Source organism: Trichoderma reesei, assembly GCF_000167675.1.
Source record: "Trichoderma reesei QM6a unplaced genomic scaffold TRIREscaffold_4, whole genome shotgun sequence".
Classification (NCBI taxonomy): Eukaryota; Fungi; Ascomycota; class Sordariomycetes; order Hypocreales; family Hypocreaceae; genus Trichoderma; species Trichoderma reesei.
In genome coordinates this window covers 1,715,096-1,741,210 of record NW_006711151.1, presented here as the reverse complement: position 1 = coordinate 1,741,210, position 26,115 = coordinate 1,715,096, and the positions used below count along the sequence as shown (strand labels likewise).

The 26,115-nt window shown below is 51.0% G+C and overlaps 10 protein-coding genes across 10 annotated transcripts; 3 read left to right on the top strand and 7 right to left on the bottom strand.

The window, feature by feature from the left end:
* Positions 1–156: 156 nt before the first annotated feature.
* TRIREDRAFT_57252 (uncharacterized protein) lies at positions 157–1,319 on the top strand (the record flags this gene model as incomplete). The annotated part of the gene is made up of 4 exons (XM_006963454.1): positions 157–208; positions 290–415; positions 484–590; positions 681–1,319. The coding sequence occupies 4 exons, from the start codon at positions 157–159 to the stop codon at positions 1,317–1,319; spliced, it is 924 nt and encodes a 307-aa protein (XP_006963516.1).
* Positions 1,320–2,449: 1,130 nt separating this feature from the next.
* Positions 2,450–4,834, bottom strand: TRIREDRAFT_25739 (uncharacterized protein; the record flags this gene model as incomplete). The annotated part of the gene is made up of 4 exons (XM_006963022.2): positions 2,450–2,726; positions 2,794–3,581; positions 3,621–4,689; positions 4,767–4,834. Coding segments are annotated over 4 exons (2,202 nt in total), but the record flags the coding sequence as incomplete, so codon positions are not given.
* Positions 4,835–5,887: 1,053 nt separating this feature from the next.
* On the bottom strand, positions 5,888–7,672 carry TRIREDRAFT_76169 (uncharacterized protein; the record flags this gene model as incomplete). The annotated part of the gene is made up of 3 exons (XM_006963252.1): positions 5,888–6,055; positions 6,125–7,010; positions 7,065–7,672. 3 exons carry the CDS (start codon positions 7,670–7,672, stop codon positions 5,888–5,890), a joined length of 1,662 nt encoding a protein of 553 aa, XP_006963314.1.
* Positions 7,673–8,160: 488 nt separating this feature from the next.
* TRIREDRAFT_76166 (uncharacterized protein) lies at positions 8,161–9,461 on the top strand (the record flags this gene model as incomplete). The annotated part of the gene is made up of 4 exons (XM_006963453.1): positions 8,161–8,191; positions 8,314–8,762; positions 8,832–9,054; positions 9,129–9,461. 4 exons carry the CDS (start codon positions 8,161–8,163, stop codon positions 9,152–9,154), a joined length of 729 nt encoding a protein of 242 aa, XP_006963515.1. The 3' UTR covers positions 9,155–9,461.
* A 363-nt stretch (positions 9,462–9,824) lies between these two features.
* Positions 9,825–12,159, bottom strand: TRIREDRAFT_57609 (uncharacterized protein; the record flags this gene model as incomplete). Its single annotated transcript, XM_006963251.1, has 3 exons — positions 9,825–10,419; positions 10,565–11,505; positions 11,626–12,159. The coding sequence occupies 3 exons, from the start codon at positions 12,157–12,159 to the stop codon at positions 9,825–9,827; spliced, it is 2,070 nt and encodes a 689-aa protein (XP_006963313.1).
* Positions 12,160–12,941: 782 nt separating this feature from the next.
* On the top strand, positions 12,942–14,653 carry TRIREDRAFT_46301 (uncharacterized protein). The gene is made up of 2 exons (XM_006963065.1): positions 12,942–13,161; positions 13,229–14,653. The coding sequence occupies exons 1-2, from the start codon at positions 12,978–12,980 to the stop codon at positions 14,524–14,526; spliced, it is 1,482 nt and encodes a 493-aa protein (XP_006963127.1). The 5' UTR covers positions 12,942–12,977; the 3' UTR covers positions 14,527–14,653.
* Positions 14,654–14,729: 76 nt separating this feature from the next.
* Positions 14,730–16,440, bottom strand: TRIREDRAFT_76159 (uncharacterized protein). Its single transcript, XM_006963250.1, has 3 exons — positions 15,684–16,440; positions 14,858–15,599; positions 14,730–14,786 (listed from the first exon to the last, which is right to left on the bottom strand). The coding sequence occupies exons 1-3, from the start codon at positions 16,347–16,349 to the stop codon at positions 14,770–14,772; spliced, it is 1,425 nt and encodes a 474-aa protein (XP_006963312.1). The 5' UTR covers positions 16,350–16,440; the 3' UTR covers positions 14,730–14,769.
* Positions 16,441–16,949: 509 nt separating this feature from the next.
* Positions 16,950–17,606, bottom strand: TRIREDRAFT_58227 (uncharacterized protein; the record flags this gene model as incomplete). Its single annotated transcript, XM_006963249.1, has 1 exon — positions 16,950–17,606. The coding sequence occupies one exon, from the start codon at positions 17,604–17,606 to the stop codon at positions 16,950–16,952; it is 657 nt and encodes a 218-aa protein (XP_006963311.1).
* A 1,500-nt stretch (positions 17,607–19,106) lies between these two features.
* On the bottom strand, positions 19,107–19,724 carry TRIREDRAFT_105176 (uncharacterized protein; the record flags this gene model as incomplete). The annotated part of the gene is made up of 1 exon (XM_006963248.1): positions 19,107–19,724. One exon carries the CDS (start codon positions 19,722–19,724, stop codon positions 19,107–19,109), a length of 618 nt encoding a protein of 205 aa, XP_006963310.1.
* A 723-nt stretch (positions 19,725–20,447) lies between these two features.
* On the bottom strand, positions 20,448–22,490 carry TRIREDRAFT_57555 (uncharacterized protein; the record flags this gene model as incomplete). The annotated part of the gene is made up of 7 exons (XM_006963247.1): positions 20,448–20,548; positions 20,639–20,687; positions 20,745–20,870; positions 20,954–21,272; positions 21,323–21,890; positions 22,069–22,106; positions 22,240–22,490. 7 exons carry the CDS (start codon positions 22,488–22,490, stop codon positions 20,448–20,450), a joined length of 1,452 nt encoding a protein of 483 aa, XP_006963309.1.
* Between the last annotated feature and the right edge of the window lie 3,625 nt (positions 22,491–26,115).

Genomic DNA, 26,115 nt, shown 5'->3' with positions numbered 1-26,115 from the left:
ACGTCGCGGACGGCGAGATATACCTTTTCCAAGAACCCTAGAAGAAAAAGGCACAGGAAAAGGCAGCGCAGAGCTTCCCATTCGGCATCCGCAGCCAGACGCCGAACTCGCAGAAACGCCACACCCAGACGTTACCGAGTCTCTCAAAGGCCCACAATGTCGAGCAGGCCTCCGTCCAGAGTCGTGTTTGTGGGAAACATTCCCTACGGTCAGTTGTTGATGCGCCAATGGGCCGCGGCGATGTCTGCGCCGGCAAAGCATGTGACTGACGCCTCGATTTGATAACCAGGCCTCTCCGAGGAGCAGATCACCGACATCTTCAGCAGCGCCGGCAAGGTCGAGCGCTTCCGCCTTGTCTACGACTCGGAGACAGGACGGCCCAAGGGCTTCGGATTCGCAGACTATCCCGATACCGGTACGATGCGATCAAGACTGGCTGTATCACCGTCATCCACCAGCTGGCTAACCATGCTCTTGTCGCAGACTCGGCCTCGTCGGCTGTCCGCAACCTGAACGAGTATGAGATCATGGGTCGCAAACTACGAGTCGACTTTTCGAATGAGCAAAAGAGCGGAGACGATGATGGCCAAGTATGATGCGACCCTCCTCTTCCTCCTCCTCCTCCTCCTCCTCCTCTTCTTCCTCTTGTTTGACATTCAGTCTTTGCTAACTCTTGGCAGGCACCCGGACAAAACACCAGTGCCTCGAATGGCGGCGCCTCTTCAAGCTACAGCTCCCAATCGATACCCCTCCCTCCTCTGCCCGCCGGCAAGGAGATCCCGCCAGGCTTGACATGCACCGACTCCATCTCACGAACACTCAATACCCTCCCGCCGCCCCAGCTGCTGGACATTCTGAGCCAGATGAAGGCGCTGGCCACTTCGGAGCCTCAGCGGGCGACGGAGCTTCTTCAGCAGGCTCCTCAGCTGGCCTATGCCGTCTTCCAAGCTCTCCTGCTTATGGGGCTCGTGTCCCCCGAAGCCATCCAGTCCGTTGTCGACCCCAACGCGCCGCCTCCGGCTCCCCTGCCCGCGGCCAGCTTTCCCCCGGCACCGGTTGCTGGGTTCCCCGGCGTCCCCGTCGCAAACCACACGCCCCCGGTCACGGCACTGCCCTACGCGCCTCCGGCGGCGAACAATGCGGCCTATGCTCCTCCGGCGGCAGCCCCAGCGGCGGCTCCTGCGGGAATGGCGCAGGATCCTGATGCTCTGATGCGAGCTGTCATGGAGCTCCCTCAGGCTCAGATTGACATGCTTCCGGAGGCTGACAGGCAGCAGATTATGGCTCTCAGAGCCACGTTTGCTGCCCAGCGACGCTGATTTTGCGGTCAGCATCGCTGATCAGAACAAGGGGTATCATATTAGAAGTCTGCAATACGCTTCTCAAAGGCTTGGATGGCTTCAGTGGACATTGAAGAGTGCTTGCATAATAGCCTTGAAGGAGGATTTTCTCCATCATTTTGGGGCAGCACATGATCTATCGGAAGATACACACAGTATACTTGACCTCTCAGTAGCCTTCGAGCATCTGAGCACCGAATTACGGGAATCACGAGAGCATTGCGGCATGAAAGAGAAAATCAGGAAATTCAAAACCAGAAAGTCCTCAGCTTCATGCACAAACGAAGGAGGGGAAGGGGGAAGTTTTCGGATATGGATAGAACGGCTTGCATTTCACCAGCAGCTTCCCGGAATTGGGGAGCATTCAATGTATGAGTCAATGTATGTGTAGCTCAAGTACAGAGGGCAGACTCTAAGAGGGGCGCATCAAAGAATGCGCCTGGAATCAAAACGATTATAAGAGCATGGCTTGAGACGAACTTGTAAGAGGTCAATTGCTGTGTGAGGAGCATAGCTGATGTTGCTTTGGTGCGAAGCCTTTGCGCGCAGGACATTGTTACCCTAGACTTCCTCGATGAGAAACGTTTGGTTAACGATTCCTATAAAGTGATAGGTAAAACCGACATAGAAAATATCGAAGCAAGATCCTCTTAAATAAAGGAATTGGACAGCAAGTAGTATAATGCGGTGTTGAAGAGTAGCGATGATGTTGAAGATAATTCCGCATGGGAGTAGGTGCCTGGGTAGACAGAACCAAGACGGATGAGGTTGGAAAAATCTAAATCATAGACTGAATAAACACTAAGGTAGCTAAACAACTGATTCTGATATAGAGTATAGCTACTGGTATACTGATTTCAAAGGATATGCTTCCTAATAGTGCGTGAGCAATGACTGACCGTTCCGAACCCCCCCCCCCTGATATCCTGTTCTATGTGTGCCATTCATTCTGGTCCAAGCTGGACGTCGCTTTACAAAAAAGAACCAGAAAACCAAAACCACCTCACGACGCCTCATCCGTATTCGCCCCGAGAGATCAATCAACGAGATAAAAAGACAAAGTAAAAAGAAATAAAAGCAAAAAAAATAAATAAAGGTCTTGGGCCAGATCAGACAATGTTGTACACCCGCTTCGCAATCAGATAACACGCCACCCCAAAGAGCAGCAGCCCGGCCGTGATGCACGCAAACCACGTCAAGTCGCCCTCGTACTCTTGCCCGGGTACCCAGACGTTCATGCCCCAGAGGCCGGTGATGATGTTCATCGGCAGCACAATGGTTCCGAGGACGGTGAGCTTGCCGAGGACGTCGGCGGTTTGTTCTTGGCGCTCGTTCATGCGGATGTTGATTTGCGCCAGGTAGTTGGCGTGAGATCGGGCGAGGATCCTGGAGCGGTTGTTAGTTGGTTCGGCCTGTAAATCAAAGATGAAAAGGGAGAGAGGGGCTGTATTACTTCTCATAGTGACTCAAGTTAGAGGTCATGGTCACAATGTGATCCTGGATGTCGCCGAGATACAGGCCAATCTCTGAGCGGGGGGCAACCTCCCACCGCTCGTTGCAGCGCTTCGCGAAGCCCTTGATGACGTCCGCCTTGTTGCCCAACAGCCGGTACAGACTCATGACTCGCTTTCGGCAGTCTCCCACGCGCCGGAGCATGTCGCCACTCGAGTCTGGAATGGTCGCGGTGTCATCGTGTTTCGCGGCCTTTTCGTCGTTTAATCGCTTGTAAACCGATGTGTGGAGCTGCAAGATGGAGTCGTCGATTTCGTCAACCTCGTCCTCAATGTTCTGTATCAAGGGCTGGAAAACGTCGGTGATATCGTCGATGATGGCATACGAGATCCAATCCGACGAGAGAATCAGGTAATCCCTCAGCTGCCGTATCCGCCGGCGAACGTTGGCGGGATGCGGCGTCACGGAAAAGTGGAAGCTCAGGACGCCCTCCCGGAAGACAATCACATACATGTTGACGGGCTCCAGGAAGTTATCGCTGTTGAAGTCCTGATCAAAGGTGCGGTAGTTGACAAAGTAGTAGTGGCGAAACAGCTCGACCTTTTCACGGGCCTCTTGCAGCATGACGTCTTCAGCCGTCAGAGGATGAATGCCAAAAGCCTTTGCCAGGACTTTCATCTCGTCTTCTGTCGGGCTGAGAATGTCGAGCCACCACACTGGTCTCTCTCCGTATCGCACCGGCTTCTCAGATACTTTGGGCTCGCCCGCGTTGTTGCTGTTGTTGCTTTCCTTTGGCGTGAGATGGTCGGGTGACTTGTTCCCATGGACCGAGGCAGACCTGGAGCTGGAACTCGTTCTGTCTCTCGCAGGCGGCGACATGAGGCCATCCTTTCTCGTGTCCAGCGAGGGCTGGCGTGTTGGAGGCTTCGTGTCGGCCTCGAGTCCCTCCGCCGAGTATCGCGGTTTGGACGGCTGTGACATGATGTCCTCGGATTCGCTCTCCTCGTCTGATGAGAGAATGCGGGGCTCGGGGATGAACAGTGCCTGGAAATCGCTCCCCTGCTGGACGAGCCCTGATATGGACTGGCTGTGTATCGTGCTCTGGAATTCTTCGTTGAAATATGTGAATCTGTAGGGCGCCTCTTCTTCGGTCTGGAACCAGCCCTTTCGGACGGGCCGCAGACGGCCGTTGATAAGCTGCGGCTCTGTAATCGTCTTAACTCGTCGCTCATTGCTGCTGTCCTCCTTCTCGAACTGCGCCCAATTCTCCAAGACAGAAAGATCTGGCCACCGACCGCGGCGCCGGCGGGTTCTGTAACGCCGATTGTCGTACCGGGAAGCAAGCTCATCGTCGCCAATATCGGACATGCCCGGTCCGGGGAAACAGACATCGCCAGAAGCTTGGGGCGGCAGCCTCGTCTCGCGGTCGGGCCGATGGGTGCCTTCGCCGTCGGAAAGCGCCTCATCGCCGCTCTCCATGGTGAGCTCATCTCGCATCATGACATCGCCAAAGTTGAGCTCGATGCCGTCCGACGGGCCAAAGGTTGGAGAGCCGGGTATAGACGGCGGGTGGTTGATGTCGTACTTGTCCTTGGAGCTGTACGCAGTCCTCAGCCTCTCCTTGGAGGAGGAGCTGGACTGTCTCCGGCTTCGAGTGCGGCCCTGGCGCGCATCGCCTGTACCGTAGCTTGGCATGCCCGCCTGCGATGCTGGACGCCTTGCGGACTCGGAAAGCAGAGGCGCCGACTCATCCCAGCGACCAGATGGGCTCTCATCACCGCTCTGCGCCGTCTGCATGGACCGGAGGCGGGAGTTGCTGACCGAAGAGAAGGGATTCTGAAAGGAGCCCGGGCCGGCTATCGTCGACGACCGGCGGATTCGCATCGGCTGCTGTTCTCTGGAGAAAGAGGTCAGTACGGGGCAGTTTAGTGAGACAAAGGCAGAGAGACATGTAGTCAGTCACGAGGCCCTTACCTGTGGTCCAGCAGCGCTTCGCTGTCGATGCTCGTGCCGCTGAGGTTTGCCTGCGCCACGCTGTAGAAGCCATTCCCCGAGGACTCGCCCAGCTCGTCATGGTCGTGCAGGAGGGCAAAGCTCTTGCGCCTGGAGCGCTTCTTCTTGCCGCCGCGGTGGTTTCTCTTCTTCTTCTGCGACCGCTGGGACTGCGACTGCGACGGCTGAGGAGACGGCTGAGCTGCTGGAGGAGCTGCTGGCGGAGCGGGAGGCATGAGAGTCGAAGCGGGAGCTGGCGATGTAGCGGCCGAGGGATCGGGGCCCAGGGGCGAAAAGCGATTGCTGCTCGACATCTTCAGCAGCGTCTTGAGGGCGTGCAAAGCAGCATGGTCTTGCTAAGGTATGTATATGAAGCAGTGCGCGAGGGGCGATTGGAGAGACTAGATGACAATAGCGATAAAGTAGAAGAGCGCAGTGCAGAATAGGGGGCTGAGTGAGTGTTGTCAAGGTGAACAGCGTTTCTTTGTCCAGGGTTGTTGCTTGTTTGTTGGAAGAACCTTGAAAGGCCGGGCAGGCATTTGGTGATGTCAGCACAGCTCATACGCTGCAGCCCTGCTGGGGGTTTCGCCTCCAGAGTTCCAAGGTTGGCTGGTATGGGCGCAGTTCCAGTGCTTTGATTAGCTGCCCGAGGACTACAGAGTTGCGGGGGTGGCAGCAGGCGGTCACTAGCGCAAGAGGCCACTGAAGTTCCAGCAGGTTTGCCTTGGATTCGGGCTGCTCAACTGCTCCAGGGCTGTCAATTTGACTTTGGACAGCGAGATTCTGAACGAGAAGGTAACCTTTGCATGCTACTCCACCAACAGCCACCGAATCATCTCGCTCTCTTGCGGAGAGGCTGCTCCGCTTCTCGATCGTGGATACTACTCAATAGTACTTATACTCCCATTTGATCTGTACTAACCTATCATCTATTTGATATGTATGGGAACAGCTTTGACAGACTCCAGAATAAACAATGCATCAAAACGTCCAAGTCTCTAATAGATAAGAGATGCCCTCTCCGACACCCCGGCCGATGCTTATTCTCCAATGCTACGATCCCAAAGAAACCACACGCACTACTGCACCGCACCCCGGTCTCTTCATGCAGCCGCAACACCCTTTGCCGGTTCCCCAAAGTCCCACAGCTTCACCAAGAGACTGTCTGGGTTGGTGGCGGGTTCATCCTGGGGCAAAAAGATGCGCTTCGGGATCTGAAACTCCACGACCGGGGCCTTCTTGATGTCCTTGGCCATCTCTGCGTCCAGCAACTGCAGATTGTTGTTAGTAAATGCGTCAATTGAGGTCATCAACGAGGGCGACATCGGAAAGGTACTTACACTAGCATACGAATGGTCCAAAAAGTCTTCCATGTTGTACGACTGCTTGGTAAACTGCTCAGAGATAATCTTGGCAATCGTGGCAATGTTGGGGTGGTAGTGCGACTGCAGCTGGACCACCTCCCACAAGCAGCTGTCGATTGCGCCAGTCTTCATAGGATTCGGCTCTGTGGGGTTGAACGCATCTTCGAAGCCATTGTTCTGGATGTGCTTCTTCAGCTCCGGGTCTTGAGCCGGCCTGTGGATCATAAAGGTGCATGTCGGGTGGCGCCTCAGGAGGTTGTAGATCCAGGGAATGACGGTCGCGATGGCGCTCGGCGGAGCGTTGAGCGCGAGGCGTGAAAGCCTCTTGATAAAGCTGGCAACGAGAGCGGCGGGAAGATGCGTTGAGCCGAGAAAGGTGTCCAGAAGGCGGAAGAAGCGCGAGCGGTGCTTGGAGTGCAGGATGTCCTTGTCGAGGAGAGAGTAGAGCTTGGGGTAGAATGATGGGTAGTCGAGATTCCGCTGCTGGATGAGATAGAAGACGCCGGACAGCGCCAACAGGGACATGGAGCCGCCTGTGTTGTAGCAGCTCGTGAGGAAGTCGGACAAGAGCTCTGGCTTCGTGAACCACGGAGCAATGTTTGTGGAAATGACGTTGAGAATGCGTTTGCGCTCCTCTTTGGTCCGGACAATGCTCAGAATGGCCAGCCAGGCGTCCTGGCCTTGTCGCTTGTGCTGGGTGACTGTCCTCAGGTTGTGGGACTTCTTCTTGGGCCGCGGGATGTAAAAGTCTTCAAGCTCCTCGGCGGATTGGGGCACGCCGTCTAGAGCTGATAGCAGAGCAAACACTGAGTCGAAGAGATTGTCCGGAATATCATCCTTGTCCAACCGGTCCAGGATGGCCCTAGAATTTGGTGAGCATCATCAATGGGGATCTCAAGCTGTCGGGATTGCTTACTTTACTGCTCGGAAAGTGTAGTATCGGATATCATCGTACTGTTCGACATAGGACTCGAGAAACGCCTTTCTCACATCATCACTGCCTGACATGATGAGGACTTGGACAATGTTCTCAAGGAAGGCATACGGGAAGGTGTATTCCTCCTTATCGTAGAGATGCTCTCCTTCTGCCTTGAGAAGCCTCATGCAGAGCGTCAGTGCCGTCGCAGCAAGGTCTTCATCCGCCAACATCTCTTGCAGCAGCGTCTTGTACTGAGCAAACTGGTCCTTTAGCCAGCCAACGACGACGGTGTCCTTTTCTGACATGCCCTTCTTTGCGATGAGGGAGCCCTGGACCAGTAGCCGCAGGAAAATTCGACACAGGGCTACTGCGGCAAGCATTGACTCTTCCTCTCCGTCCTCGTAGCGGCTGGCGATGGTTTGAAGAGTGGCGATGTCGTTGTAGTTCTTCTTGGACTCCAGGATGCCCTGTTCCATGAGGAGAATCTTTGCGTTGGGGTCTTGGGCGTCATCGTTTGATGAGCGGCGCCGCTTGGCGACTTTGTTGGCCTTGTCTCCTGTGGAAGCCCTTTTGCGCTTTGCGCTGTCTTGAGCGCCGGCAGGCATTGTGAGGATCTGGAGGAATTAAAGGAAGAAAAAGAAAAAAAGAAGAGGAAAAGAAAAAGAGATGTCAGAATCGACAAACGTAGTAATGGCGTATCAAGAGGGACAAATAGACTGATTTCCGTGATCTAAAAAAAGACTGCTGTGATCAGTATGAGAAATGTGGCCCTTCTAATTGGGATTCAATCTGAGTGACAGACTGAAAATCTCATCTCATGAGAAGATAATGAAGAATTTCACTGCAGCCTTGCATCCTTCCAGCCAATGACCGGCCAAGCCTTTTCCGCGCCAAGCTCCTTCTTCCCCCCAGTCCCGATAGCCGGGAAAAGCTCGGCTCCAAAAGTAGCTCAAACTGCCTCCAAACCTCCAAAGTCACCCATCACGTGACACAGATGTGTTACCGAACTAGCGCGATAAAACCTCAAACCTCATTCCCAGCTCCCGATTCAATGACAAGGCGATAAACCCCCCCGTCGAAATCCATCCTCACAATGGCGTCCCGCTTGGTGCGAAGCGCTGTCGGTATGTTGCCGCCTTCACTCCGCAGCCCGCAGCTGCTGCCGCCCCGGCTCCAATTGGTGTTGCTGTTGTTGCGCCGAAGGCTGACCGAAGATGCGACTGACTCTGGTGTCTCCAACAAACAGGCGCTCCCCTCCTCCGAACCTCCCTCTCCCGCGCCGCCGTCCCGGCCATCTCCGCCGCCGCCGTGCGATACTCGAGCAACGTGCCCGCCGAGGACCCCAAGAAGAAGGCCCAGAGCATCATCGATGCCCTGCCCGGCAGCAGCCTCGTCAGCAAGACGGCCTTCCTGAGCGCCACCGCTGGCCTCAGCGTCTACGCCCTCAGCAACGAGTACTACGTCATGAACGAGGAGACGGTCGTCGCCGTCTGCCTGCTGGCCGTCTGGACGGGTCTGCTCAAGTACGGTGGCCCTGCCTACAAGGAGTGGGCCGAGTCCCAGAACGAGAAGATCAAGAACATCCTCAACAGCGCCCGCGCCGACCACACCGAGGCCGTCAAGACCCGCATTGAGGACGTCAAGCAGATGAGCGGCGTCGTCGACATCACCAAGGCCCTCTTTGAGGTTTCCAAGGTAAATGACCAAATCTGGGGGGGAAACGACATGTATAGGACGAACAGTCGTATTGATACCGAATTATAGGAGACTGCCCAGCTCGAGGCCAAGGCTTTCGAGCTCGAGCAGCAGACCGCCCTTGCCGCCGAGGCCAAGGCCGTCCTCGACTCCTGGGTCCGCTACGAGGGCCAGGTCAAGCAGCGTCAGCAGAAGGAGCTGGCCGCCGCCGTCATCGCCAAGGTCCAGAAGGAGCTCGAGAACCCCAAGGTCCTGCAGCAGATTCTGCAGCAGAGCGTGGCCGATGTCGAGAGTGCGTTGCCCTCTTCCCTTTGAGTCATCTGGATTGATTCTTGGAGCATGATTACTGACTGTGAACGTCTACAGAGATTGTCTCCTCCGCCAAGGCCTAAATAGATGACGCGAGAAACAAAACATAAAAACAATGCTACTAGAGTCTAGATTCAAGGTCGCCGCAAACTTTCTTTCCTCTTATGTCTCTCGAAGCAGAAACCCTTCCCCTGTGCATATAATAGCACCTGTGCATTAGCCCAATCAAATCAAAGACGCTAGTCGATATCTTCGTTATCCTGAAGGATGCTTTGACTGAGGTGATGAGTGCATAATGTCTCAGCTGCCAAGGCAATGGGTGGAGAATTGCGGTTGTAGTATAACTTGTATGTTCTAGATGATGCAGAAAATGAAACAAGATATACCTACATCAGCACGGATACATGTCAGTGATATCGCCAAGAAGTCGAGAAGATGTGAAAGATGAGTCCAAATGGGGATGCTTGGCCATCCCATTTCATTTCATTGATATTACTACCTAACCCAGAATAATCATATCTACCAGCCCAGTGACCCTACCCAAACCACCAGCAACTGAACATGGACGCACATTATAAACATATCTTGACAACATAAGATAGATACAGCGGTTGGACCACAAAGTGATGGAAAAAGAGGACAACCCTTCCTCGTCTTAACCCGGAACCAACACCCCAAGGTCTCGCGAACAAGGCAAGTAAACACAAGAAAAATGAAAGTTAAAGAAAAAAAAAAAAAAAAAAAACTCCCCATTTAGAAAATCGGCCTCGACTCAGTCCACTTCTTGCTCTCCACTGCCGTAGCAGGCGTCGAGTCGGGGAGATCAGCAATCTGATCCCGCGCCCAGCGGCCGCTCATGCGTCTCCTCCTGACGCCATCACCATGATGAATAGGCCCAATCCACTCCCACGCGCGACCGACTTCGCCGCTCCTGCCCTCTCGCTGGCCAGTGCGAACATTGCTGTTCTGCTCAACGACCTTCTTGACCCTCTGCCAGATCCTCTCCCGCTCAGCCACCTTGTGCACGGACCGGAGCACGTCGTCCCTCAAGTTTGGCAGAAACAACCAGGGGTCGTCCAGATCCTCCTCGCCCAGCTCCTTTTGGTTCGCCAGCCTCTCTAGGACTAGGTCGACGAGCGCGGGGACCTGCGCCGAGTCCAGCAGGTGCTGGCGGTACCGGGCGCGCAGGTACAGGACCGCGAGCACGACGAACATCAAAAGTCCAATTGGGAGTCGATGTCTTGCCAGCCCGAGGCGGACGGAGCGCTTGAGCGCGCAGCCGAGCGGAAGGCGAGCGAGAGAGCTGGACGAAAGCTTGCGGTTTGAAATATCGGGGGAACCGGGCGATCTGTGGGATCAGGAGCGGCTCTGATTAGCTGCTATGTCAGAAAGCGAAGTTGAAATAAGGGGGGGAATGTGAGGGGTTCAGGCCGAAGCCATAGCCCACGCATACCCCGTTGAACATAAAGGAATATATTCGTAAAAAAACTTACGTGGTTGTTACCATTTCCACAATCACTTCATCGCGGTCGGTGATTTCACCAATGGCGGCCACCCAGAGATCCTCGAACTCATCGCTGTTGAGCCTCTTGCTGCGCTTCCTGCTCACAGACGCCTTGAGCTCCTCCTCCGCAATGGCGGGAGAGTTGATCTTGGAGCCGGATTCGTCACCGCACTCGTACTGGGCGCGGCGTTGCCTCAGCTCTTCAATCGCCTTGTCGGCAACAGCCTGGACGCGTCGCGCCTTTTCGCCATCTGGCTCGCAGGTTGGCGGAAGCGGGACAAGGCCGCCAAAGGACAGGGGATGAGGCTTGAGGACGAAGCCGCTGTGGCAGCGGACGGAAAAGTCCTCGTAGCAGTACGCATGTGCAGGGCACGGCTCGCACTGAGGTTCGACAAGTGGGACGAGGACATCGGGCACGGGAAGTTCAGGCGGGATGATTTGCGTTGCTGGCCGGCCGAGACCGCAGTAGCCAACGGCAATCTTTTCCTGTCGGTACCATGCCAGATAGACGCCAAGCAGCGACATGAAGAGCACAAAGAATGGCGTCTTGAGATTCGTCTGGCGGGGTTGCTTCTGCCTTCTCGGCACAATGGTGGTCTCGCCCCTCCTCGCGGCCTCCTCCAGCTCCAGCTGCGCGTCGGGGGTGAATTCCTCGCCGGCGTCCAACGAGTAATCGGGCGATTCGTGCCTCGGCTTACGAGCAGACAGTTCGTATGATGGCCTTGCGGCGGTAGACGGCCGTGGGATGGATAGAGGCTCAATGTACTCTTCCCGTAGCCGACTGGGCCTTTCGCCTCTAGCGAAATCGTCGCCAAACCGTCTCCGGCTAGGAGTCTTGAGGGCGGGGGAACCGCTTTGGAACGGGTTATCGTCGGTAAAGACGCTCTCTTCTTCCTCGTAGGCAGTAGCGGATGATGGAGCCTGGGGGCTCTGATGCGCGGGATAGTAGGGCGTGGCGCCAAAGGGAGTAGCAGGAGCATACGGAGTGTTATGAGCCGTCGCGTACTGCGTTGCCGCAGAATAGGGCGTGGGCGCGTAATGCGATGTAACGGGCGTCTCTTCCTCTGCCTCGGGCTCGTTCTTAATCTTGGGCGTGGCAGATCTCCGAGAGCGAGAGCGGCGCGTCGACTTGGGCGCCTCGTCGTCGTCGTAGTGGGACGGCTGGCGACTGGACCGGCTGGCGGATCGCGCGCTGCGCTTCGTCTGACCCTTGTAGGACGTCGGCGTCGTCACGGCCCCGTCATCGTCCTCCTTCTTAATGCGAGCCGATGCCTTCCGGGGCGACGCCGAGCGACGCGGCTTGCTGACGGGCGTGGGCTCCAGCGTGTGGTCCTCCCATCTGCCCGTGTCCTCGGGGCTGCCGGCGTTGACGATGCCCGAGCTGGAGCGCTTCGCCTTGGCGCGCTGGGCGCGCAGCTTCGCGACCTGCGGCAGGACGTGAGTCTCGACGAGCTCGACCAGCTGCGGCTTCTTGGCGGTCGCGGGATACTCGACGTTGTGCGTGACGAGGATCGAGCGCAGGCGAGGCACGGTGACGCTGCGCGGGTCGAAGCCGTCCTGGAGGTAGTCGTCTGCGTCTGCCATGGCCGGCGGCGTCGCGAGGGTTTTGCGCCTTGGGTGTGTTGTGTGTGTGTGAGATGATTCAATTTGAGCTGCGAAAGCACAGAACAAGTATCAAGCAGCAAATCAAGATGGAATTGACTGAAGCGCAAAGAAGGGAATGCGTTTGTCTCGGGAACTTGACAGCTAGCTGGAAATAAAACAGCCGGCCAAGCGTTCAAAACAAATCGACCAGGTCCCCCGATTCAGATGAAAAAAAAGAGAGCCGGGGTCTCGCCAAAAGGTGAAACTAGTCTGTAGTCTCACACCCTGGTCGAGAAACGAAAGGCGACGCTTCTTGACGCAACGCCGAGTTTTTCTTCTTCGAACTGTTGTGTGTGTAAGGAGCAAAAGCGTGGTGATTGTTGAGCTGGCCGTCGAAAAGCTATTGTAGGCCCGTGAATTTCCTCTCCTCTGACGCAACGACGTAGCGCCGTTGTCTGTGGCAACGTCTGGAGCCTAGAAGGAGGGAAACGACAAAAAAAAAGAGGGAAAAATTGCGAGGAAAAAATACGATTGGTTCCCACAATGGGTTTGACAGGCTTCGGCTGCGTGTTGGTCGCCAATCTGCTGGTCGGTGATTTGCCTGATTTGCTGGTCGTTTGTGTGCATCTACAGTACGAGCAGTGTGTGGCTTGCACAGCCACAGCCACACCCGCTGTCGCCACACCCCGCCGCGGCGCCTTTCCGTCATGCCATTTGGAGATCGAAATGCTGCAGCTCCAAACAGAGTCAAGTGGTGACGAGATGCCGCTTTGTCGCATCTGCCATTGAAGGCTGAAGTCACCTCCTTTCTGTTCACGATGGCATCAAATCGGGCCCTATTGGCGAGCCCGCGGTTTGTATGCCGCAGCTGCTCTCGCCAGGCGCGCAGCTCGAGCTCCTACCGCAGGTCTTATGCCACGACCTCTTCGCCGTCCCACGACATCTACGATGTGGTTTGCATCGGAGGCGGTCCAGCTGGGCTGAGCCTCCTCACAGCACTTCGTAAGAGACGAACCTACTAATGACGTGCAAACGGAAGAGAGTTCGATGCTGATACACACTCATGCAGGCGCCAATCCTACCACCTCTCGCCTCCGCGTCGCCCTCATCGAAGCCCAGGACCTCTCCAAAACAGCCTCCTTCTCCCTTCCGCCCACCCAGTTCTCCAACCGCTGCAGCTCCCTCACGCCCACGACAGCCCAGTTCCTCAACACCATTGGCGCATGGCCGCACATGAAGCGCAGCCGCATTCAGGAATTCCACGAGATGCAGGTCTGGGACGGCGTGACGGATGCGCGCATAGAGTTTGACTGGCAGCCCGGTTCGTATGCCAGCCAAGGCAACGTCATTGCGTACATGGCGGAGAATCTGAACATTACGTCTGGGCTGTTGAAGAGGATCAAGGAGCTTGGCGGAGTGGACGTCTTTGATAATTCGAGGGTGGAGAAGATTACCTTTGGAGAGGAAACTGAGGATTTCGATCTGAGGGAGTGGCCGGTCGTGCACTTGCAGAGCGGAAAGTCTCTTGCAGCACGACTCCTCGTTGGCGCTGACGGAGCGAATAGCCCCGTACGAGCATTCGCGGGCATCGAAAGCCGTGGCTGGGACTATGGCAGGCATGGGGTTGTTGCGACGCTCGAGCTGGAGGGTGATGGCTGGGGAGGCGAGTACCGCAAGACGGCATATCAGCGATTCCTGCCCACAGGACCGGTCGCCATGCTTCCGCTGCCTGGCAACTACGCGACGTTGGTGTGGTCCACTACGCCTGCGAATGCCGCGCTGCTGAAGAAGCTGGCCCCCAAGGACTTGATTGCGCTGATCAATGCTGCGTTTCGATTGAGTCCTGTCGACCTGGCTTATATGCACACTCAGTCTACGGGGCAGGACGACGAGCTCGCGTGGCGAACGCAGCACACACACTTTGACCCCGAAGCCGTCCCGCAGATGGTCGTTGGCGTGCAAGAAGGCAGCGTCGCATCGTTTCCCCTAAAGTTCCGCCATGCAGACACTTACATTGGCGAGCGCATCGCTCTCGTCGGCGACGCAGCGCATACGGTTCACCCGCTTGCTGGACAGGGCCTCAACCAGGGCCAGGGCGATATTCAGAGCTTGGTCAAGACGATTGAGTATGCCGTTGCTCATGGTCAAGACTTGGGAACGCAGATGTCGCTGGAGTCGTACAACAGCGAGAGATATGCGGCGAACCATGTGTTGATGGGGGTGTGCGATAAGCTTCACAAGCTGTACTCTGTGGAGAGCGGGCCGTTGATTCCCCTGAGATCGCTTGGGTTGAAGGCTGCGAATGCCCTTGGGCCGCTGAAGAGCTTCTTCATGGAGCAGGCGTCTGGCCGGGGGTTGAGGGTTTGAAAGTAGATGCTCTGTCGCCCAATGCTTCTCCCTTAATGAAGAAGGGGTTAGCCTGTCTGTATTATTACCACCATATTGACATCACTGGCGGATGCCACGGGATTTGTAAGAATAACTCCAGGGAGCCACCGAATATGAACATGATAAAAGTTTCGAGAGTATTTACGACTTTCTCCCAGTCAACTATGGCTACAGACAAAAGGAAACGGAATTCTAATGATTTTTGCCTTCCCCCATTTCATTTTACCTATCAACCTCACCTGTGCCATCAAGTTAGTAAGAATTTCTCTCAAGTAGTGGATGACCATCTGGGGTTTAGTCATGTACATACCAAACACAAGATCCATGGTACCGATTAAAGCGACCGCATCGGCCAGCAAGTGTCCCTTGGCAACGTGATCGAAACCACCCAAGTGAGCGAATCCTGGAGCACGGATGTGGCACCTGTAAGGGCGCTCGCTGCCGTCGCTGACGACGTAGACTCCCATCTCGCCCTTGGGCGCCTCAATGGCAGAGTACGTCTCTCCAGGGGGCACGGCGTAGCCCTTGGTGTAGAGCAGGAAGTGGTGGATCAGGGCCTCCATGTTCTCCTTCATGGCAGTTCGGGGAGGAGGCGAGATCTTGTAGTCCTCGACCCGGACAGGGCCGGCGGGCATCTGGTTCAGGCACTGGTGGATGATGCGCAGGGACTGTCGGAACTCCTCCATTCTGCACAGATATCTGTCGTAGCAGTCGCCATTAACACCGACGGGGACGTCGAACTCGACCTTGTCGTAGGCGTCGTACGGCTGGCTCTTGCGGATATCAAAGGGAACACCGGAACCGCGGAGCATGACGCCGGTGAAGGACAGGTTCAGGGCATCAGCCGCGGAGACGACACCAACGCCCCTCAGACGCTCGATCCAGATGCGGTTATCGGTAAGCATTTCCTCGGTCTCGTCGATACGGTCACCGAACTGCGTAGCCCACTGGTAGATGTCGTCGAGAAGACCAATGGGGATATCCTGGTGAACACCTCCAGGACGAACATAGGCAGCGTGCAGACGAGCACCAGAGACTCGCTCATAGAATTCCTACACGAAACACGACGATTAGTCCCACCAACTCAGCCCTGGATTTTTTCACGCATTCTCTCTTCCTGCTTTGAAATCGCATACCATGAGCTTCTCTCGCTCCTCGAAACCCCACAGGAAAGGCGTCAAGGCACCAACGTCCATGGCGTGTGAGAGAACGGACATGAGGTGGTTCAGGATTCGGGTGATCTCGCCGAACAAGGTTCGGATGTACTTGGCGCGGTCGGGAATCTCAATGTTGAGCAGCTTCTCGACGGCCAGAGAGAAGCATTGCTCGTTGGTCATCATGGAGACGTAGTCCAGACGGTCAAAGTAGGGCAGGGCCTGCAGATACGTCTTGTACTCGATCAACTTCTCCGTGCCTCGGTGCAGCAGGCCGACGTGGGGATCGGCTCGGACGATTTCTTCACCGCTGAGCTCGAGAATCAACCGGAGCACACCGTGGGCGGCAGGGTGCTGGGGGCCGAAGTTGACGGTGTAGTGCCTGACTTTGCGACCCTCGACGCTGTTCTCGTCGCGCGGCTTTTTGTCGTTGTTGGAGGGCTGGGGCCGGCTCGGGAAGCCGTAGATGTCGCTGGTCGAGTTGAAGTGCTCGTCGGTGGGCACGATGCGCGTGCCCTGATGCTCGGTCGTCGCATATCGTCGGACGGCAGATGCTGAAAACGGGCGAGCGGCGAACGAGGTCGCTGTCGCAGGGCGAAGGCAGAGGCGCCGGGCACTCTGGCCAATGAGTCTGTGGACGGCGGCCATTGCGGGCGGGCGGAGGGCGGAGAGAGAGAGACGCGAGGCTGAGGAGGCGAATACGGTATTCCAATCCCCAGAGGAGCCTCTGCTGGCCCGAGATCAATGGCTGGATTTGGACGGAAGATTGGTCGCCTTGGGAGGTTCGTGGCCCGTCAAAGGTCCCGGATCGAAGAATCGGGGAAGCTTGCAGTTCCGGTGATGGTGGGGGGGCCGGAGTATCATTTTTGCGCCGAGGGCCAATCAGCGCGCTGCAATTGGCAAATTGCCTCTTGTCGTTGCCTCATAGACTTGAGGCGATGATTCAAGGTGAGCTACAGGTGTAAGGTGATGAGACGAGGTGCTCTCTTAAAGCTCTTCAATATCTATGAGATGAGAATTGCCGTCTTATATATATATTCTTGATGAGATAGGGTCACATGTGGGCTCATCACAGCATTTTCTCACTGAGCGCACTCGATCATCAGGTACACATGTCTTGATTCAGACGGTGCCACAATGACTTGATGACCCTGCATACATGTAACCTCAACCCTCATGCTCAACTCTACCTATATATATTACATCTACCTAGTACCCCTGTACTCATAATCATTGCATATATGTCTTTCATGAGCCCTCTCCAACACACTCCAGGTCATCTCTCAAAAGCCCAAAATTAATCTCATCCATAATCCTCCCGCCCTTCTCAACGGCGCCCCTCCCCCTCCCCTCCAGCACAAAGCCACACTTCTGCAGCAACTTCTGGCTCGCTGCATTGCTCTCATACACATGAGCCTGTATGCGGTTCAGCATTGGCCACGTCTCAAACGCCCACCGGGTGAAAGCCCTCAGCGCCTCCGTTCCGTAGCCCTGACGCCACACTGACGGCGTGAGATAGTACCCCAAGTCCCACGTCCTGTAGAGAATGTCTGTCAAAGCATGAGTGCCGATCCCGCCAATGAGGAGCGCATCTGTTGCTGAAGAGTTTCCCGGAAACCCTGGCTTGAGTAATATTGCTGCTCCATGCGGGTATGCAGCTGTATCATCGTCGTGGAACGTCTGTCGTATAAACTTTTCCGCGTCGGCAGTTGTGTATGGGCTGGCGAAGCGGTCGCTCATGTAGCTGGCGACTTGTTCATGGTTCGCAGCCAGGGCCAGGGCTGGGGCATCTGAGACGAGATATCGCCGGATGATGAGCCTTTCTGTTTCAACCAAGACGGTGCCGGGCTCGCTGCTCGGCGGGCACGGCGAGGGGAGGATCCTGTTCTTCTCTATGCTGGGCATGGCGTGACTTCAAGATCGTGACGTTGAGGAGATGCTAATCTTGCTTTGAGCATTCTGTTCTTCATATCCTATAGTATATAAAGAAGAGATTGTACTTGAAAATCGTAGAGTTGGTTTGGAGTTGCTTTAAAAGGCGAATGTGAGTGAGTGAGTCACTCCCAAGCCGAGGACGGCTACTGGTGTATGACTCCATGTCCAGTGGTGCCAAACACAGCAATTGATATGTCAACACCTTGATATGCCATACTTTAAGAGGCTTCCTATCTGAACAGATGAAAACCTCTATTTAAACAGAGAAATCCAGTTTCTCAGTATGCATACACCAGAAACACCAGCCAGCTACACCTATTTACAGTGCTAACTTCAAGTATAGCAGGTATACAGCTACTAGAAGTTACAACAGCTACTAGAAGCTACAGCAGCTATAGTGATAATATCTATCTAGAGAAGAATATAGATATCTTCTGAAGCTATAGAGATTAAGATACATGCTCTAAAGTGGCCGTAAGATGATGTATTATAGCCGTCTTTATGTTGCGGATGCTTTCTTTCATCTGACGTGCTAGTTTGCGGCATATGTGGGAGCATGGCAAGTCTGATTTGGGGGTAACTCTTGATTAGAATGGGGATATCCGTCTAGATTGGAATTCTTATCTGTTGAGATAGGAGGAATCTACTTCAATCAACTTCTCTCCCCCACAACTAGAAAGGTAGTGGTAGAATGGCGGAGGATGACTGGCATGGTTCTCTCATCTTGTAGGAGAAACCTAGAGCCTGATATACCTACCTTTCCCGTGACCATTCTTCCGTTCCAAGTCCCAACCATACCTCAGGCGTCACAGAGAAGAGAGAATCTTTGTTTGATGCTTTGTACAACTAATCATTGAACGGCGATACACTTTGACAATGGTGCTATCGCTACAGGTAAGTTTACAACATGAAGTCTACCGCCTTACGGCCTGTTGTATGTCCACCATCCTCGAACCCCCTTGTCTTTCCTCCCTTTGTGTTCATTCCACTCTGTTGCCGACCAATGTTCCAGTCATATCATCTTCACAAGCACGTCTTGCTGTCACGTATCGGCCGGTTGGACATAGCCGCTGCCGAGACTATTGCAGTACCACTCTCTTGGCCACAGTCGTGGAGTTACCGGCAAGTGCCATTGAGTGGTATTCAAGCGGATATTTGAACCCACAACCAAAACTCCCATCTTCAGTTCTCTGAGTGACTTGTGCTGCCGTGAGCTGTCTCATCCTTGTAGCTCGCCAATAGAAAAGCTATCAGTCAGACGTCTTCGACGTGCATTCCTTCAGACAGCTCTTCTTCGCTCCTCTACAAGAGCTTAAGCTGCATAGCCCGGTGGTGTAGTTGAAGAAACTGGGTTTGGGGATGTTGATCTTGAAACGACTGGTCGAAGAAGAGCTGCTCTTGGGGAAAGTGGCAGTGAGGAAGCTGATTCGAGATTGGAGCCTCTGTCTTGCCCCAGAAGTGCACAGATGCCTAATCTTGCTCACTTGGCGACGCAGCAGAGGAAGTTGGTGGATGGATGGTCAACTTCGATGGGTCCAGGCACTCAATGTCGATGAACTCCACAGGAGGCGTCGGATAGCAGCTCTGAGGGCCTACCATGCTCGGATATGCGGATGGAGCAGGTCTTGTCTCTTGCTGGCTGGACTCTCTGCTCAGAGGGGGCGTGGGAAGCGCGACGCTCTCGTCCATACGCTTCCGCTTCTTTCCCCGAAGTTGGGCCTCGTCGTATTCCCTCCGCAGTCTCGTCTTTGTCCTTCGCCACAGAAGACTATCTCCCGGACTCTCTTCCAGCCACTTTCGATGGGACTTGGCGACGTAGGCCCAGTCCTGCATAAACGAAAATTCCGAAAAAAGAGCTTCCAGACAGCAGGGCTGACAAGACCGGGATGTAGACTTCTTTGTCGACACCACTCGAGGGACGCCACAGTCGCTGGTGCTGGTGTTCCAGTTCAAGTCGCGGCTCCCATCGTACGCCAGCGGCATGCCCAGGTTGGCTCTGGTGAAGGGCATGCATGGCTGCATCACATACCACCCGATGGGCCGACAGCAGTTGCTGATACGGCAGTGGATTTCGCGTGCTTTGCACATGGTGTCTGACTGGGAGTCCTCGTCTAGCGGACCGATGTGACTTATCGAACAGTGGGAGATGGAGAAGAAGAGGCAGAGAAAGCTGTTGTTGGATGGGAATTCTTGTCTGGTATGGGTAGGACCAAGGGGGGCTATTTATACTTGTGCCCCTTTGAGCCTTCTTCACTATGTTCATACAGCCTCAAACCTTCCGCACAAGGCTAAGGTACGGAGGATTTCGGCAACATTTGGGCGGAGAAAGATCAAGCATCCTAAAGTTACTTTCCGTGTAAGGGCAGCTTGTCTAATGTACCTACTAGGTATAGCAACTGTCGATGAAGGAGATCACCTATCAACATGCATCGACTTGGTAAACTGCTGCCAGGCAAGCTCTTCAGATTATGGTTACGCTTCGCTATGGATTGACTTCCTCAGTACCTAGGTAGGTATCTCTGAGAAGCCTAGGCACATATACTCGTGTAATTCTATGGTATCTACTTCGCCCCTTAAGGGACACAGAGGGGGCAAAGCAGCACCAATTAACAAAAACATCCCCCAACGTGCTATTGAGCACCTAGGCCAGTCTCTCTAGGTCATAACCTGGGCATTTCATGATATCGTGCTTCAAGCATCTCTCATCGTGATCTTAACCTTCAACCCTTTCAGGAAGACGAGGGTGCTGGATAGAGAGATGTGTTAGCGTGATCAAGTCACTGAACTCAACAAAATGTCGGAGTGTAACACTCACCTGCAAACATCAGTAATATTTGCTTCATCGACAAGCTCAAAGTTGTACCGCATCAGGAGAGTGGAAACCAGCTTGTCCATCTCGAGCCAGCTAATGTCTGTGAACCTTTCTTAGCATCATTTCTATCCCAAAACTTGTACAGACCTTGTATGCTGTGTCTATGTCTTGCATGATGCGTGCCACTTACTCTTGCCGATGCATGTCCTCGTACCGCCACCAAAGGTGAAGAAGAACCTCTCTGTGACAAGGGATGTCAGTCTTATCTGTACACTTGAGGTCTTGTCGGCATTGACATTGTTTTTCTTACTCAGATGGCTAGAATCCTCTCCCAACCAGCGTTCAGGCTTGAATTCCTCGTAGTCGGGTCCCCAAATCTCGGGCGAATGATGGATAACCCAAGGGCTAGTACCAACAACGGTCTGATTCCAGGCAAACAAAGTGTCAGGTCATCATGTCAGCGAGCCAAAGTACCGCACAGAGACGCGGCAAACGAGCGACTTACACCTCCTGGGATGAATCTGCCACAGATAGTCATGCCTTCCTTGGGCACGTCTCTGTCGGGGATGGTTCCGACCGGGCTAAAGACTCTCAACGCTTCGTAGATGACGGCCTGCAAATAGGGACAGGCTTCGGCTTCATGGAATGTGACTGGGTTTGAAAGCTGGCCTGCCGCCTTCCGCTCCTCGAGTTCGGCCCTGAGCTTTGCCAGGACGCGGGGGTGCTGGAGGAGGTTGAGGAAGATGCTGCGGAGGCCAATGGCCGTTGTGTCAGATCCCGCGAAGACATTGGACGTCATCATAAAGGAGATAGAGAGATCGGTTCTAACTCCTCATTAGCATGGACAAAATCATTCTGGTAAGATGGAGCATACAGTTCCGGCTTGTTGCGTGCGGTCTGGAAGAGCTGTCCTACGATATCCTTGTCGTTGCCTCCCTTGTCCCTTCGGTCTTGCACCTCGGATTTCGCAAACTCGAAAAAGTAGCCATTCCGATCATTGGCGGCCAGGAAATTTCCGATATAGGGCAGGATGAACTTCTGATGGAATTTGTAGACCAATGGTGCGTGCATCAGCCAGCTCGTGCTGCTAAAAGCACGCTCAATCCTGCCAAAGATGCCCTCATCGGTGCCTCGGGCCACAAATCCGAAGGGCTTGGAGAAGGAGACGGCGCCAATGACATCGAACGCGAAGAGCTGGAACCAGTTGCCGAGGTCAATGGGGTTTGGAGAGAGAGCAAAGGCGTCGAACTTGACGAGCAGATCGTCGAGGAGACGGTCAACCTGCGGCTCAAGGTGGACGACCGACTCCATTGAGTAGGGTCGTGCCACAAGTCGTCGCTGGGCCGCATGGATCTTCTCGCTGCGCTCGCCTGCAAGATCAAAGGGTCGCGATCCCTGAAGTACAGCATAAGAGGATGATTTGACGAAGGCACCGCTGATTCCTATTTGATGTGAGTAAGCCGATTACGATGTAATGAATAAGAAGAAAGGGGGTAGGATGACGCTTCCAATCCTCGTAAATGAGAAAGCATCTGTAATGCCGGTGCCTGTAAAGTGACTTTGAAATGGAAAGGCCTGAGGCCGGAAAGGTGTAGATAGGGAATGAGGTGGGAGCCATACTATAGATCGTTCGGAATGCATCGGGATCTCCAATGCTCCTGCAAATTGACATTACAAAGATAGTCATCAGCAATTGGACTATCAAACCTCCACAGTACTCACAGAGATACCAGCGCGGGAGAGGTCACCGAGGGAGAGCATGTAACAGAGGACATGAGGATGAGAACTCACAGCTGGTTGGGTCCGATTCGTACAACACTACCATGCCGACGATGCAACTCGTCCAAATAACGATGCCACTGGCCTCGAGAGGTCATATATGGTCGCCATAACGAGGTCACCTTGGCCGCGAAAGGGCCTGGAAACGAGGCCAAGGGTGAGAAATAGCATTGGTAGACGACGTAGGCAGCGGATGCAACCAAGAGAGCTGAGCCAAAGACGATGAGGAGATAGAGAGGATGGGACTGGACAAAGGCGAGCATCTCTTGATAGTTCGAGGGAGTCGGATCCAGCATATTGACCATATTGCAGCAGCCACGCGTGGAGGGGGAGTGCGTTGTAAAGTGAGCTGGTTGGAGCTTGGTAATGCTTTGGCTGTGGTTGTCTCGAAGGAATCGGCTCTGGTCTTATAGGAGTCGCCTATCCAACAAGAGTGATGTTAGATACTTGCTTTCAGTGGGGCCGGAAGCAAGAGTTACGATCTCGTTGAAAAGGAGATCTTTGATGCCGAGGAGTAGCCACTTCTTGTTCCAAGGCTATGTTACAATTCAATGTAGGATAGGCAGTTGAAGCTATTATCCCCGCCCACCAGATTGGGTACGGACACTGTGCGCATTAACGGCATACAGGCTATTTGTATACGAATGCTCTTTCGATCTTGCCCGTGTCTCTTGAGGCAAGAGCGGTTGTCGCAATACCCTTGTTAGAACATGAGTATCTCGCATATGTTCGCCTGGCCTCCCTTCGGGCTAGTCCGTGAGTCCATGGAGCTACGTCCGTTGCTGCATATTCGCACTGACATTCCCTTGCAATGACGATTCAAGAACTTATACCGACCTGCTGGTATCAAACAAGCGGGTATTACATACGAAGCTTTTGTAAGCAGTGCTTTACGAAAGGGTTGTTGGCTGCAATGTAGTATCTGCAGGCATGAAATTACGTTTGAGCGCCAGCCTCTAAGTACCAGGTAGGTAGCCAACACGTTGATAGAGCGTGGCTCTAGCATTTGACAGCCAACAATTCGAATCTGTTGACGCCTTGTTCATCAGCTCTCTATTCACTACGCTAGGTATTGATATCGAAGCAGGCGTCACAAATGCTTGCGCAATTGCGCGGCCCAAGCTGATGGGCCTAGAATGGGCACGTGTGTGGTCTTGGAGGTGTATATCTCCGTACCTTGCCAGTGATCAAAGACTCCGCGGAAAGTCCGATCATATGGCTCCTCCAATCATATCTTTTTGATCCCATGGAAAAGGTAGGGGTTAAAGGCTGATACAACCGTTGGACAAATTAAGTGCGAAAACGCCGCTGTCCGAGTAGCGTGTAGAAAGACTGCTGTCAATGTCTAGCCGTGTTACGACGATCTTGCAAGGAACTCTCCCACCGTCCGAGTATGTACAAAGAATACCGGTCATCTAAATCGTCGGCATCTTTCGGTCGGATTTGTGCATGTGTACTGGGCGGCGTGGAGACTCGGGGTTCATGTGTTCCCTATTGCGGTGTTCATCATGCTTACACTTATGTAGCTCTTGAGGATGGACCTTGTAAACAACCAAGGGAACTTACAGACACTCTGTAATCCAATATGACTACGAAGTAACATGATTCAGTGATGACGTTCCCGTGTTGATGTTCAGTTATCAGAGAATGAAACAAATTGCCCTCAAATATGCCTCTGTAGAATGGACATCATGGATAACCGCACGGCAAAGAGCGTACAATGATCAGCCACCCATATGTCTCATTGCTTGGATGATTCACCATAGCTATTGCTTTGAAGGCAGTTTCGACATCTCAAGTGTCGTACTCTTTATACCAAAAGCCGAGATAGAGTTGCTTCTTAATACACACCGGTTTCTTTCACGATGAGTTACTGAGGCTAGGATTTCGAGGAAAGTCCGACTAAAAGTGCTCTAGCTTCCTCCTAAGGTGCTACCTTAAATAACCCATGCACCCTGGTCTAATATAACCTATACTTTACTTTTCTAAATTTTTTACTATATTAAAAAACCTTATATAACCTATACTTCCTATAATTTAATTAGCTAAAATTTTTAAAAAGTAAAGTATAAGTTATATTAGCTTTTATATTAAAGTTAAATACCTTTTTAATATATTAACTATTTATCCCTTCTTTTTTTAATATATAACCTTTAATACTAATAACTTTTATAGCGCTATAATATTTTAATATATTCTTAATATATTTCTAACTTATTTTATATATATTACTATACTATATATATTAATTATATTAAAGCAGTATAATACTTATATTTACTATAAGGTTAAATAATTAGCTAATAATAATAAGGCTAGTAGTATATATTAAAAAAGACTAGCATTATTTAAATATAAGGTAAAATTTATTAATATATTTATAATATATTTATAATATATTATAAAAAGCTAATATATTTATATTTTAAAAAACTAGTAAAATTATCCTTTTATTTAAAAAAGTGTTTTATTATATACTTATAAGTAATAAAAACCTTTATTTTAATATAAAGTATTACTTATAACTTATATATATTAATAATATATTAATATTATATTACTAATATATTACTTAAAATTAACTTTTTTTATATACTTTAAACCTTAAAAACTATATTATTTATAGCTATTATAATACTTTTAAAAAAGTATAAAAAAGGACTGCTAGTAATTAAAAAGTACTAAATATTATAAGTATTATTAACCTTTTACTAATATATTTAAAATATATTATTAATATATTATAAAGTATTATTATAATATAATAAAGGCCCTTAATAATAATAAGGGTTTTATACCTTTACTTATAATACTTATAAAAGCATTACCTAGCTATAATATTTTATAATGCCTAAGCTTTAATATTAATAGTTTAAACCTCCTTTTTTATAAAAGCAGTAATAAAGGCTATACTTAAGGTAAGGTATTTTTTATTAATATATTACTAATATATTATATTTTATTATTAATATATTTACTTTTTAAGTAAATTATTATATTATAAAAAAGAATACTAGCCTTAATACTAAGGCTAAGTATAAATATTATTAAAGCTAGTTAAATAATAGTAAGTAAATAAGGCTAATAAATTAATAATATATTATAAATTAAATATTAATATATTATTTTAATATATCTGCTTAAGTTTATAATATATACTTATATTATTTAAAAGTACTTTTAGTAGCTAGCTTAAGATATTTTAATTAATATATTTAATAATAAAAAAAGTAAAAAAGTAAAAGAAAATAAAAAGAAGATTATAAAAAAGTAATTTATTATTAATAAATTATAAATATATTATAGTTTAATATTAAAGTTATATTTTATAAAGCTAATACTAATTTAATAAATGCTTTTTTAATACTTTTTAAATATATTATTATATTAAAAGTTTATATATTTATATAAAGACTATATATAATAATAAAAGATATTTATAAAACTATAATATATAAGTAATATATTTAGTATATATTATAAACTATTACCTTATATATATAATATTTATATTAAAAGTATAAATATATATATTAAGAATATATTATAAATATATTATAAAGAATTATAAGGTTTTTATAAATACTATATACTTAATATATTACTTATATATTATAACTGCTTTATAAATTATTACCTTATTTTATTACTTTAAAGGCTATTTAATACTTTAGCTTTTAAACCTTTAATACTAGAATATCTTATTAAAGTTATAAGTTAAGATCCTTTTTTTATAAAGCTAAATAATTATATAATTATTAGCTTTAATTATAATATATTTATAATAAGTATATAATATATTACCTTCTCTTTATATTTAGTATACTTAATAAAGTTAACTATAAGTAGGTAAGGATAGCTAATAGTATAAGAATCGATCTGCAACCC

Coding starts and splice junctions, on each gene's coding strand:
- TRIREDRAFT_46301 (XM_006963065.1), top strand. CDS start 12,978: ATGGCATCAAATCGGGCCCTATTGGCGAGCCCGCGGTTTGTATGCCGC. Junction 13,162..13,228: donor GAGCCTCCTCACAGCACTTC/GTAAGAGACGAA, acceptor ACACTCATGCAG/GCGCCAATCCTACCACCTCT.
- TRIREDRAFT_76159 (XM_006963250.1), bottom strand. CDS start 16,349: ATGGCCGCCGTCCACAGACTCATTGGCCAGAGTGCCCGGCGCCTCTGC. Junction 15,600..15,683: donor AGGAGCGAGAGAAGCTCATG/GTATGCGATTTC, acceptor TGTTTCGTGTAG/GAATTCTATGAGCGAGTCTC.